This window comes from Rhincodon typus, chromosome 23, assembly GCF_021869965.1.
Source record: "Rhincodon typus isolate 14 chromosome 23, sRhiTyp1.1, whole genome shotgun sequence".
In the NCBI taxonomy this organism is placed as follows: Eukaryota; Metazoa; Chordata; class Chondrichthyes; order Orectolobiformes; family Rhincodontidae; genus Rhincodon; species Rhincodon typus.
The window spans coordinates 5,061,998-5,075,338 of record NC_063354.1 but is presented as its reverse complement, the minus strand read 5'-3'; the positions used below and the strand labels follow the sequence as shown (position 1 = coordinate 5,075,338).

The window sequence follows — 13,341 nt, the reverse complement described above, 5'->3', positions numbered from 1 at the left end:
GTCAGCTTTCCTGCTCCTCTGATGCTGCTTGGCCTGCTGTGTTCATCCAGCTCTACACCTTGTTATCTCAGAAATAACCCGCTCAGTGACACCCAGTTTGGTTTCCTCCAGGGCCACTCAGCTCCTGACCTCATTGCAGCCTTGGTTCAAACATGGACAAAAAGAGCTGGATTCCAGAGGTGAAGTGTGGGTGACAGCCTTTGACATCAAGGCTAACAAAAGCAGGTTAAAGGCTAAGAATACTGCAGCAAGTAATTCACCTCCTGACTCCCTAAAGCCTGTCCACCATCAACAAGGCACAAGTCAGAAGTGTGATGGAATACTCCCCATTTGCCTGGATGGCTGCAGCTCCAAAAACATGCAAAAAACTTAACACCATCCTTGAAAAAGCAGCCCGCTTGATCAGCACCACATCCAAAAGTAACCACTACCTCTGCCACCCATGCTCAGTAGCAGCTGTGTGTACTATGTACAAGATGCACATGCAGAAATTCATCAAAGTCTCTTAGATAGCACCTTCTAAACCCATGACCGCTTCCATCCAGAAGGACAAGGACAACAGATACGTGGGAACACCAGCCCTAGCAAGTTCCCCTCCGAGCCAATCGTTATCCTGACTTGGAAATATATCACTGTTCCTTCATTTGTCGCTGGGTCAAAATCCTGGAAATCCCCCCCTAAGGGCATTGTGTGTCAACCTTCAGCAAATTGACTGCAGTGGTTCAAGAAGGCAGCTCGATACCACCTTCTGAAAGGCAACCAAGAATGGGCAATAAATGCTGGCCAGTCAATGAAGCCCATGTCCCATGAGTAAGTAAAACTGAAGGTGGATAAATGATTACAACTCCATTCATTTGGGCCGTGCCACATCACCTTCGCAACCATCATTGACAATCACTCACGAGTGTGATTGTCCACCTGTGTCACTGGTCCTGGGTTCTGTAGGTCCTTATGTTGCCGATGAGGCCGATCCTAGAACCACATCTCCAACAACATATTTGGCAGGTATTTCCAGGAAGTGGGAACATGGGAATACTGTTGCACGTTAGCAGACACATTGTCTTTGACAGAAGGTAGATCCAGTTTCAGTGGCAAGACAATCTCGATGACTGGGGATCTCCCCACTGCTGTTGTCTTCATCTGCTGTCATAGCCGTTGATGTCATATGAAATTTTCAGCCTGAATCACTGTTAAGGACTTGTTTTGGATTGTACTTTGTCTAGGGCCTCCCCTCTGACCTTACAGATGTGAGTGGCCCTGCCAGGAGTCGAGAGCTCCCAATAACATTGATCTGGGGATCACTCAATCCCCTCCACTACAGCAAGGTGGCAAATCACCAGATTGCAATGAGTCGGTGACATAGACAGTCAGCAACAGATTAGAATGGAAAATTAACATCAGGGTTTGACTTTTCTTATTTCTCTTTCGCAGGATTTGGGCATTACTGGCAAGGCCAGTATTTTTTATCTATCCCTGAATGTCCTCGAATTGAGTGGCTTCTTCAGCTATTGTAGAGGGCAGTTTATGTTCAACCACAGTTCTGTGGATCTGGAGTCACATATGGCCAGACCCAATAAGGACAGCAGATTTCCTTCCCATAAAAGATATTAGCAAAGCAGACCATGTTTTGCAACAACCCGCTTAGTGGCATAGCCATCACTACTGCTACTAGATTTTATTTAAATTCAGGATTTATTTATTTGCTAAATTTAAATTCCTCAGCTGCTTGGTAGGGTTTGAGTGTTGGCTCCTGGATTATAGGTCCAGTAACATAGCTGCTGTTTATCATTCCATAAATTCCTAGCAATTTACAGTACATAAGGCCATTCAGCCCATTGTGCCTGTGCCAGTACTCTGAATAAGTGAGCCAGTTAGTTCAATGCTATACCTCAACTAGCTCCACTCTTTCTCCTCTTCAAAGATCGTAACAATGTACAGGGAGCACTAGGTTAACCACCATTATCCATGACAACAATTCCTACCCGTTATTGTTCGTATCACAATCAAAATACCTTCACCATACCCTGAGCTGTAAGCCTAATCAAATAGAAAGCAAATCACAGCACAGTGTATTGGAAATTAACTGGTCATTAGTTAACAGCAGCAGAGGAAGGTCAGGTTCCCACCCTCGGATCTGAATGGATTTGTTTTGTGTTAGATTTTGTTCAGCCTGTCTTCCATTCTCAGCAGTTCGTTTTATTTCAGGTTTCCAGTAATTATCTATCTTTAACTGCCCAGGCTATGGAACTCATGTGTTGAATCTTTTATTGTCACATGTATTCAATGTAATATATAGTGAAAAGTGTGTACCGTTGCCATGAATAGGCACCATTCACATTAACTTAAAATAAAAAATAAAGCAAGATCGCTTAAAGAGTGTCCAACTTTGGTCAATGTCCAAGAGAGTTAGGACACTCTGTCTGCATCATCAATGAACTCAAAACCCCAAACAGTCTATCTCTTTACTTTGTGCTGATTGAGAAATACAGAAATATTTCACAATGTCATTGAGAGAAGGGGATGTGATTTATGTTTTCACATTGCCATGGTCAGTAACCTATTCCTCCATTGGTTTGGTCAGAGTTTTGTAATATGTAAGCACCCTCTTTGGTCAGGTCAGACTTTCAGAGCATTGTGATCCCCTTAGCTGCAGCAACATCTCACTTTGTGTTCTCAGCAACTCAGCCTATGAGAATCCTGGAAAATGATGACCAAGTATTTCCTCCTTGCATTAGTTTCTCAGCTGTATTTTTGCAAATACGTTTCGACAGGTAAGTAAGTCTTGTACTCAATTTTTAATGAACTTCTGTCTTTTTTTTCCATTAATCTCTCTTCCCAACCCTCTCCAGGAGATGTTGAGTCCGTGCTGGGTTTTGACCCCCGGGGTGTGGACATCTCACCAAATTGATCCAGTGTTCAAGTTAAAATGGTGAATACCAGGCTGCAGACAAATAGGCTGCATCATAGCTGTGTTGCATTCTGACAGGGATATTTCCACAGTACTGACTAGGTAGAGATCAAATCTGAGATTCCTGTGATCTGGGTGACTCAGCCTTCCACTGTCACTTCGTCTGGGAAGAGGTAATCCAAGTATATTCTCAGGCTGGCAATTGTGGTTGGTTTGCAGGGCTATTCAGACCAGCTTACTCACCAACATTTGAAAATGCAAAAAATTCAGTATTTTTAAATGTTGTTTAAAAATAAGGAGGTTATGCTGCAGCTGTATAGGGTATTGGTGAGGCCGCACCTGGAGTATTTGGCCTCCTTATTTGAGAAAGGATGTATTGGCACTGGAGGGGGTGCAGAGAAGGTTCACTAGGTTGATTCTTGAATTGAGGGGTTTGGCTTATGGGACTATACTCATGAGAATTTAGCATAATGAGGGTGGATCTTCTAGAAACATATAAAACTGTGGAGGAATTAAAAGCAGGGAGGTTGTCTCCACTGGCAGGTGAAACTAGAACTAGGGGGCAGAGCCTCAAAATAAGGGGGAGCAGATTTAGGACTGAGTCGAGGAGGAACATCTTCATCCAAAGGGTGTGAATCTATGGAATTCCCCGCCCAGTGAAGCAGTTGAGGCTACCTCATTAAATGTTTTTAAGGAAACAATAGATATATTTTTGAACAGTAAAGGAATTAAGGGCTATTGGAGTGGACGAGTAAGTGGACCTGAATCTACAGAAAGATCAGCCATGATGTTATTGAATGGTGGAGCAGGCTCATGGGGCCAGGTGGCCTAATCCTGCTTCTTTTTCTTATGTTCTTATGTTAATAAATTATTTTTTTTATTAGCTAGTTAAGAATATATTCCATCCACTTTATAACTTCAACATACAGAAGATTCACTTTGAACATATGATCAGGATGAAGCTGTTTATCTTCTGCAGTCTGTTCTGCCATACAATTAAATTCTTTGAGGAAGTGACAAAGTTGATAGATGAGGGAAGAGCTGTAGATGTCATATACATGGACTTCAGTAAGGCGTTTGACAAGGTTCCCCATGGTAGGCTGATGGAGAAAGTGAAGTCGCATGGGGTCCAGGGTGTACTAGCTAGATGGATAGAGAACTGGCTGGGCAACAGGAGACAGAGAGTTGTAGTGGAAGGGAGTTTCTCAAAATGGAGAACTGTGACCAATGGTGTTCCACAGGGATCCGTGTTGGGACCACTGTTGTTTGTGATATACATAAATGATCAGCAGGAAGGTATAGATGGTCTGATTAACAAGTTTGTAGATGACACTAAGATTGGTGGAGTAGCAGATAGTGAAGGGGACTGTTGGAGAATGCAGCAGAATATAGATAGATTGGAGAGTTGGGCGGAGAAATGGCAGATGGAGTTCAATCCAGGCAAATACGAGGTGATGCATTTTGGAAGATCCAATTCAAGAGCGAACTGTGGTAAATGGAAAAGCCCTGGGGAAAATTGATGCACAGAGAGATCTGGGTGTTCAGGTCCATTGTACCCTGAAGGTGGCAACGCAGGTCGATAGAGTGGTCAAGAAGGCATACGGCGTGCTTTCATTCATCGGACAGGCTATTGAGTATAAGAGTTGGCAGGTCATGTTGCAGTTGTATAGGACTTTGGTTCGACCACATTTGGAATACTACGTACAGTTCTGGTTGCCACATTGCCAAAAGGATGTGGATGCTTTGGAGAGGGTGCAGATGAGGTTCACCAGGATGTTGCCTGGTAAGGAGGGCGCTAGCTATGAAGAGAGGTTGAGTAGATTAGGATTATTTACATTAGAAAGATGGAGGTTGAAGGGGGACCTGATTGAGGTCTACAAAATCATGAGAGGTATAGACAGAGTGGATAGCAAGAAGCTTTTTCCCAGAGTGGGGGACTCAGTTACTAAGGGTCACAATTTCAAGGTGCGAGGGGAAAAGTTTAAGGGAGATATGAGTGGAAAGTTCTTTACGCAGAGGGTCCTGGGTGTCTGGAATGCATTGCCAGCGGAGGTGGTAGAGGTGGGCACGATAGCGTCATTTAAGATGTATCTAGACAGATAGATGAATGGGCAGGGAGCAGGGGGATACAGATCCTTGGAAAATAGGTGACAGGTTTAGATAGAGGATCTGGACCAGCGCAGGCTTGGAGGGCCAAAGGGCCTGTTCCTGTGCTGTAATTTTCTTTGTACTTTTGTGCTTTGTACTTTTGTACAATGAGGTTGTGGCTGATCTCTGTCTCAACACTATATTCCCAACTTTGTCACATATTGCCTAACACCTTTAGTTTTAAAAGTAACAAGTGATCTAGCAGAAATCATTCCCTGTAGAAGAGAGTTCCAAACTTCTCCTACCCTTTGCATGTAGAAGTGTTTTTTAACTTACCTCCTGAAAGGTCTGGCCATAACCACTAGTCCTTGTCTCCCAGCCATAGACTCCCCATCCAGCAGAAGCAATTTACCGCTTTTTACCCTGCGGATTCCTCTAAAGATCATGAAAACGTTTAACCTTGTCAATTCAAGAGAACAAAACCTTAGTTTGTGTAATCTCTTTCTGTAATTTAACCTTCTGGTAAATCTACACTGCACTTCCCCCAGGACCAATACGTATTCTTCCTCCAGTTCCCAGGTCGATCTGGTAATGGCACTTGTAATCTGACTTAAGGACATATGCTCTGAACAATCTAAGGAGGCTATTGAGAACTCACAAGGAGGAAATATTAATTTTCAAACTAGCTAAGGAACTATTTCCTTTGTTGTGCTGTACTTGCACCCCCTACTCTATAACGCTGCATTTCCCATGGCGAACCCACCTAGCCTGGACACTACGGACAATTTAGCATGGCTACTCCACCTAACCTGCACAGCTTTGAACTGTGAGAGGAAAGCCACACAGACAATTGCCTGATGCTGAAATTGAACCCAGGTCCCTGGTGCTGTGAGCCACCATGTCACAGTTGCAGATTGATTATGCAGATAGATCAGGCAGTAGTCCTTTGCATATATGAATCAGAATCAGATATAGCTGAATGGTTTCTGGCTGTCCTGTTGCAGTATATTAAACGTTATTATGTATTGTAGTATTTTATTGTTGCTAATGAAATACATACTTGGCTTAGAAAGCATGCAACTAAGGTTCTCAAGACTCCCGGAATGAGAATTATAGGATTATATACCCTAGATTTTAAAAGAATGTTAGAAAGACATGCATTTCGATAGCAATTTTAATGACCACTCAATGCCTTCGAGTGCATTAAAGCCAGTAAAATACTTTTGATGCATCGTTTCTGTTGTGATGTAGGAACCATGTTAGCCAATAGGTGTACTGCAATTATCCACAAACAACAATGTGATAATGCTGGTTGAGAGATAAATGTAGGCTAGGACACCAGAGAGAGTCCTTCCACTCTTATTCAAATTACTGCCATGAGTTTTTATACTTTCATCCAACCTGGCAGATAAGGTTTAATGTTTCAGCTGAAAGATCACACCACAGACAGTGCAGCACTCCTTCACTACTGTGCTGGAGCTTCGGCCTTGATTTTTGTGCTCGAGCCTTGGATTGGGACTCTTACTAAGTGACCTATGATTCAGACGAGAGTGCATTACCAAGTGAGCTGCAGCTGAAAGAGAGTGATCTCACTGAACCACGTAAAATTTCTGAAGGGGTTTGGCACTAGGAGGATATTCCTGTGAATGGAGGATTCTAGAACTAGCAGTCATGGTCTCAGGATAAAACAATAGCCGTTTAAGACTAAAATGAGAAGATTTTTCTTTGTTCAAATTGTTGGGAACCTTTGGAATTCTCTACTGCAGAGAGATGGAGATTTTCAGTCATTAAGTAGATTCAAAGGTAGCATGGCGGCTCAGTGGTTAGCAAGGCTGCTTCACTGTGCCAGGGACCCAGGTTTGATTCCAGCCTCAGGCAACTGTCTGTGTGGAATTTGCACATTGTTTCAGTGTGGGTTTCCTCCAGTGCTCTGGTTTCCTCCAAGATACATGGGTTAGGCGGATTGGCCATGATAGATTACCCATAGTGTGCGAACGAGGTGGGTTAGCCATGGAAATGCTGGGTTACAGGGATGGGGTGGGATCTTTCGAGGGTTGGTGTGTACTCAAATGTCTTGCTTCCACACTGTAAGGATTCTAAGTCACAGATCAATGGATTTTTGGATACAAAGACAGTTAGGGAATATGGGATAGTGCAGTAAAGTGTAGAGATAGTGGTCTTATTGCTCAACAGTCCTACTCCCATTGTTTATGTTCTTATGTAAATATGTTTGTGAAACTATCCTCTTTTAACAAATTTAAGTGGTGAACTTGCTGATTATGTAAGTTTGGTTCTGGAGCTGTAGTTTGCTGAATAAACAGAATGCAATAACAATGCATTGCACTGTTGAACTGCTGTCTCGTTTTGCTTCACTGATCACAAACATTATCCGAAATGTAGAAGTAAAAACTCCTTGAAAGGTCACAGTCTCCTTATGACATTTATTGGTAAATGTTAAAATAAAGCAAAAAGGTCAAAGTTACCACACTTTCTGCTGTTTGCAAATTTATTTTTGCAATGAAAGATGTTGAAAACACAAATGACGCTCAACAGAAATCCCAGCAGGATATATATGGAATGTAATGGGAAAGAGTTTTGCAGTTGCAGAATGCTGGGCTATTGACTTCTTCAGGAACCTCCTGGGCTGTTGAAACCTGACTGCAATAAGGAGAGGGCAGAGTGAGAGGAAGGTAGCAACATAGAGATAAAGAAAAATAGAAGAAAAATGTAAATGAAAACAAACCAAAGTGAGAAAAAAAGGAAAAGAAATCAATGACAAACATGGTCTCCTCTAGTTTCTTCCGATTTTATTTTAAAAATGGTAAATTTGAATAGAGCTTGTGGGTTTTTAATGATATGTCTTGTTTTCATGAACAGCAGAATTGGGAGTAAGAGTCGGTCATTCAGTTCCTTGAGTCTGCTCTACCAATCAAAAGACCATGGCTCAATTATTCTATCACCTCCATTTCTTGCTCTATCCCATACTCTTCAATTCCTTTAGTATCTTGAGGGTAGGGAACCCTGAAGACCCATGGCAGTCTGGATGAAAAGAGTTCTCCTCAACTAAGAACAACATGGTTAACCCCTTTTCCCGACTTCACATACACAGCACAAATGACCTCTTATTGGAACCTGCTGAATATAAGACCATAATAAATAGGAACAGGAGTTAGTCGTTCAGCCTTTCGAGCCTGCTCTGTCATTCAATATGATCCGAAATTCCTCACATCCACTTTCCTGCCATTTCACTATAATCCTAAAGATCAACTGGCTTTCGTAAGATTTCCACTCAGATATTTCAGCTTTACTTCTTTGTTATAATTGTGAGTTCAGGAGTGTCCTGATGATCCTGTCTGAGTTGAACCATCAGGCGTCTGTCCCATGAGAGCAGTCAGACATTTCAGGATGGGCAGACACTTGCAATTCCTTATGCAGCAACTTCCCATTGAGGGAGAATGAAAGCAGTTGAAAATTAAAAAAACACAGGATGCAGAGCTGCTGGTGCCTGAAAAGCTGTTTGTAAATGCAGCTAACTTTTATTCCTATCACTTGTTGGACTGCAAGTGGTATGGAATAATACAGAGTCAGCATAGATGCTAAAGTCTAGGAGTTTCAGTGTTACCAGAGTTCACTTGGTAGCATTTTCACTTTTGCATTTGAAGGTTGTGAGTATATCCCCACTCCAAGACCTGGTCACATAACAAAAACAGAAATTGCTGGAGAAACTCAGTAGCTCTGGCAGCATCTTCAGACAGAGGGCAGAGTCAATGTTTCGGCTCCAGTCACCCTTCTTCAGAACAACACATAACCCTGGCTGATACTGCCATGTCGTCCTGAGGGAATAGAACATAGAACAGTACAGCACAGTACAGGCCCTTCGGCCCATGATGTTGTGCCAAACTTTTACCCTAAACCTAAGGTCTATCTAACCTCCACCGCTACCTTATACTATCATCCATATGCCTATCAAATAGCCGCTTAAATGCCCCTAATGAGGCCGACTCCACTACCATCTCCGGCAATGCATTCCACGCCCCTACCACTCTCTGAGTAAAGAACCTACCACTGACGTCTCCCCTATATCTACCTCCACTCACTTTAAAACTATGTCCCCTCGTAATAGCCACCTCCACCCTGGGAAAAAGTCTCTGGCTGTCCACTCCATCTATACCTCTGATCATTGTGTACACCTCGATCAAGTCACCTCTCATCCTTCGTCGTTCTAAAGAGAAAAGCCCTAGCTCTCTCAACCTTTTCTCGTAAGACCTTCCCTCCATTCCATGCAACATCCTGGTAAATCTCCTCTGCATCTTTTCCAACACTTCCACATCTTTCCTGTAATGAGGCGACCAGAACTGGACACAATACTCCAGATGTGGCCAAACCAGGATATTGCATCATTGCAAGTGTCATCTTTGGATAAGCTTCAAAAATGATAGGGATGCAGAGTGAAGTGATGGCATGATTGAATTTTTGCAGAAAGAGTGTCAGGAATGAGTTTAGTCAGAGCAGGCTTGAACCTGCATGATTGAGGGATGAGTGTTTTGGTGAAAGCTTTAGTTCCACAGCTGGGAGTGAGAGCAGGAACTGAGCCCACTGTAGCTGGTGGCGGAGCCTTGGGGTAGTGTTCTGTAGGCAGCAGCCAATTAACAGGCTGATATTAGGGCCATGGATCCAACTGAAGATGATGACCCCGGCCCTGATGCGAATAAAGTGGCAGTGGGGGAGAAAGTGAAATCTCCCTTAATTGGGCCTTTAAGTAGAGAGTGTGTCAAGTAGAGAGTTGGTGCTTGATGGTGCTGGGGTTGAGGATGGTATTGTTGGGGTTGGTTTATGGTGCATATGGTATTAGGCATTGTTGTGTGACAGATGGAATGGTGCCAAAGGCACTGTCTTTGTGCATTGGGGCATTGGATGACAGCCATTTATTGTATGACAATCCCTGCTCTCTGTACTCAGTTTCTCTTTTAGGAAAGAGATTATTCAGTATCTGTTTGGTCCAGTGAGTCGAGGAAAACCATTTGGTAGTCTAATGAAAAGAGGCTATTGTATTAAACAAGATAGAGTTTATTGCATGACAGCAACTAAGTACAAATTACACTGATGTGACAGACATTGTTACAGAGACAATGAGGAAGACCCAGAAAGTAGGTCTTACTCCTTTAAGATCCTAAGCCTTTCTACCACAAAGTCAATGAGACATTATCATACTTGGTAATTCTTAAGGCGCTCTTCAGAATTAACCCTTTCAGACCCTGACACCCTTTTTCATCACTGTTGGATGGAGGAGTTTTGGCTGTTTTAGTAAGTTTGAGTGAGCACTAGTTGATTGAAAAGTCAAATGTCAATGTTATTCAACTTTCTCTTTACGATTAGAATTTTCTTAGTGCCTATTGCTGAACTGTGTGGATTAAATGAGTGAAGTGGAATTCATACTATTCACCATGGCTGTTGCATGAATGGGTGGAATGTGCCAAGTCAATCTCTTCTAATTCCATGTTTCCTTCTGTCAGTTGGAAATGATATGAGATGTTGCAATGGGGATCATGAAAGGATATGACAAAGTACTTTGAAAAAAGTAAAAATGCATTGCACTAAAATTCATAACAGATTTCTCCTTCTATCTTTAGCATGCGGCAGACCACCAGAGATCAACAATGGGAATGTCATGAGTGGAAAAACAGTGTATGAACCTGGAGAAGAGGCAGCATATTTCTGTCGACCTGGGTACATAGGGCAAGGTTTCAATAAGTTGGTGTGTCCAAAGCGTGGAGTTTGGGAAAGACCCAGAATCAAGTGTGTGCGTAAGTGAACAAACAAATTCTTACCAATGCAACTAAACTTTTAATTTACAATTTTAACTCCAACTCTTAACTCTGAGTTCAATAATTTCAGATCATAACATCAGTTCCTACTTTTTCTGAGAACAGTTCTTGATCATGGCTCTGATGGTGTTAATTTGTACTCTAACACAATCTGTAACTTTATCGCCCAGCGTGCCCCCCCTCAACAATTACCACAAAGCCAGGGGACCAAGTCTGGTTCAATGGAGAATGCAGGAGGGCACACCAGGTGCAGCACCAGGCATACCTGAAGGTGAGGTGTCAACCTGGTGAAGCCACCAAACAGGGCTACTTGCATGCCAAACAGCATAAGCAGCAAGTGATAGACAGGGCTAAATGATCCCACAACCAATGGATCAGTTCTAAGCTCTGTAGTTCTGCCACATCCAGTCGTGAATGGTAGTGGATGATTAAACAACACACTGGAGGAGGAAGCTTCACAAATATCCTCGTCCTTAATAATCAAAGAGCCCAGTACATCATTACAAAAGATAAGGCTGAAGCATTGACAGTAATCTGATGCCAGAAGTGGTGGACGAAAGGTCTGAATTCCAGAGGTGAGGTGAGAGGCAGCGCCCTTGACATTTTGGTCTAGTCCAGATGTTTCTAACATTCCAGATGCCAGTTGTCAGCTGATTCGATTCACTCTGTAGTGATTGTAATGGGTTCAGCCAGGTGGACCTCTTAGAATATGAGTTCCCTGATTGGGACTGTAAATCTGATCCAATCAGGAAGGCAGATAAAAATAGGAGTGTCAGACATTCTGTTGGCTCTGAGAGCTGGCTGTGAAGGAGCTGGAGCAGTGGAAAAGACTTTCCATGTATAAATAAAAGTTTACTTTGTGATGGGATACCGGCTTCTCTGGATTTATTTCAGTGGCAATGAGAGAAATACATGCTCTTAAAGAAATTCATTCACAACAGTCGTCTTTGAGTTGGGGTAAGCATTTCTGGCATCATTCTGTTATTTGGGAAGTTGACCCATTCGATCTTGCTGTTGAAGACTGGGCTCAGTACGTAGAAAGAATGCATTATTTTTTCCGGGCAAATGACATTGGGGCAGATGAAAAGCGACAAGTAATTTTCCTGACAGCTTGTGGACCCACAGCCTTTTGGATTGTTAGGAACCTTATGCTTCCTGAGGCACCAAATAGTAAAACCTTTCAAGAGTTGACAGATTTAGTTAAGGAATATTATGACCCCAACCCTCCTCTAATTCTGAGATGCTATTGGTTTTACTCGGCGTTTTGAAAACTGGGGTATCCGTATTGGGATTTTTGACTAGGACTAAGACAACTGGCAGAGTAATGTGACTTTTGTTTAACCCTTAATGAGATGCTGAGAGACCACTTGGTATGTGGCATTAACGAGGTAACCAAGCAAAAGCGTCTACTAGCTGAAGCCAACAGGACTTCAAACAGGACCTACGACTGCCTTTATAATTGAAAAATGCGGCAAGTGGCGCATATGAATTGCAGGGTCTTCAGATGGAAGTGGATACCCTCACCCGGCCGACTGAGCTTGGGGAACACTACTTGAATGAAGGCAATTGCATAGCCTCACTCAGGATGTATCCTGAACAGAGGATCTCTATGTCAGCCCACAGCAAAACCCAAAACGATGCCAAGTCGCGGCCAAACAAGTAAAATTTTCTTCAGCATTCGGGCCAACAAACCATTGTAGCTGCTGCCGGTATGCAGACTCAAGACAGCTAAAGAGTCCCACTGGACTTAAATAGAGTAAGAGAACTCATACTACACACCCTGGAAATTCCACCTACATCTGGTTTGGAACACTTAAATTGCTTAGCAACATCCAAATCAGAAACAATCAAAATAAACATCTGGTTAAATTGTCACCCAGTTCTAATGGAGGTCGATACCGGTGCAACCGTTTCAGTGATTGCAGAACCAGTCTCTAATAAAATTCGCTCTGAATTCCAACCCTTAAGTTTGTGCAAGACCTTGGCTAGACTGAGAACCTATTGCAGGGAACCTTTACTGATTAAGGGTACAACTTGGTTGGAAGATAAAATGAGGACAATCAAAGGTGTCCTGGCTCCCATATCTGAACCAGAACTTAGGTCTTTCCTTGGGCTGATGAACTATTTACAGAAAGTTCATACGTAAGCTGGCTTCCACCTTGGCACATTTGCATCAACTCTAAAAAAAGGGGCAGCCTTGGAAATGATCGCGTAGCCAAGCCATAGCTTTCAGGGAAACAGCTATCATCTTCTAATGTGTTCAGACAGTATGATCTCAAGTGAAATTTGGTATTGACATGTGATGCCCTCCTGCTTGGCACTGGGGTAGTATTAGTTCATGGGTGGCCCAACGGAAAGGAAAGCTCAATAGCGTGGTTAATGCAGAGCGTAAACACACCCAGGTCAAAAGTCACATGACACCAGGTTTAGTCCAACAGGTTTAATTGAAGACACAAGCTTTTAGAGTCTTAGATAACAAGGTGTAGAGCTGGATGAACACAGCAGGCCAAGCAGCATCAT

The 13,341-nt window shown here is 42.8% G+C and overlaps 1 protein-coding gene across 1 annotated transcript in view; it reads left to right on the top strand.

The window, feature by feature from the left end:
* The first annotated feature begins 2,568 nt into the window (after positions 1-2,568).
* LOC109917602 (beta-2-glycoprotein 1-like) overlaps positions 2,569-13,341 on the top strand; it is a 34,916-nt gene continuing 24,143 nt past the window's right edge. Inside the window, exons 1-2 of the mRNA XM_048610812.1 lie at positions 2,569-2,771; positions 10,627-10,800. Coding sequence (XP_048466769.1) covers positions 2,705-2,771; positions 10,627-10,800 — 241 coding nt within the window. The 5' untranslated portion in view covers positions 2,569-2,704. The remainder of the gene's footprint in view (positions 2,772-10,626; positions 10,801-13,341) is intronic.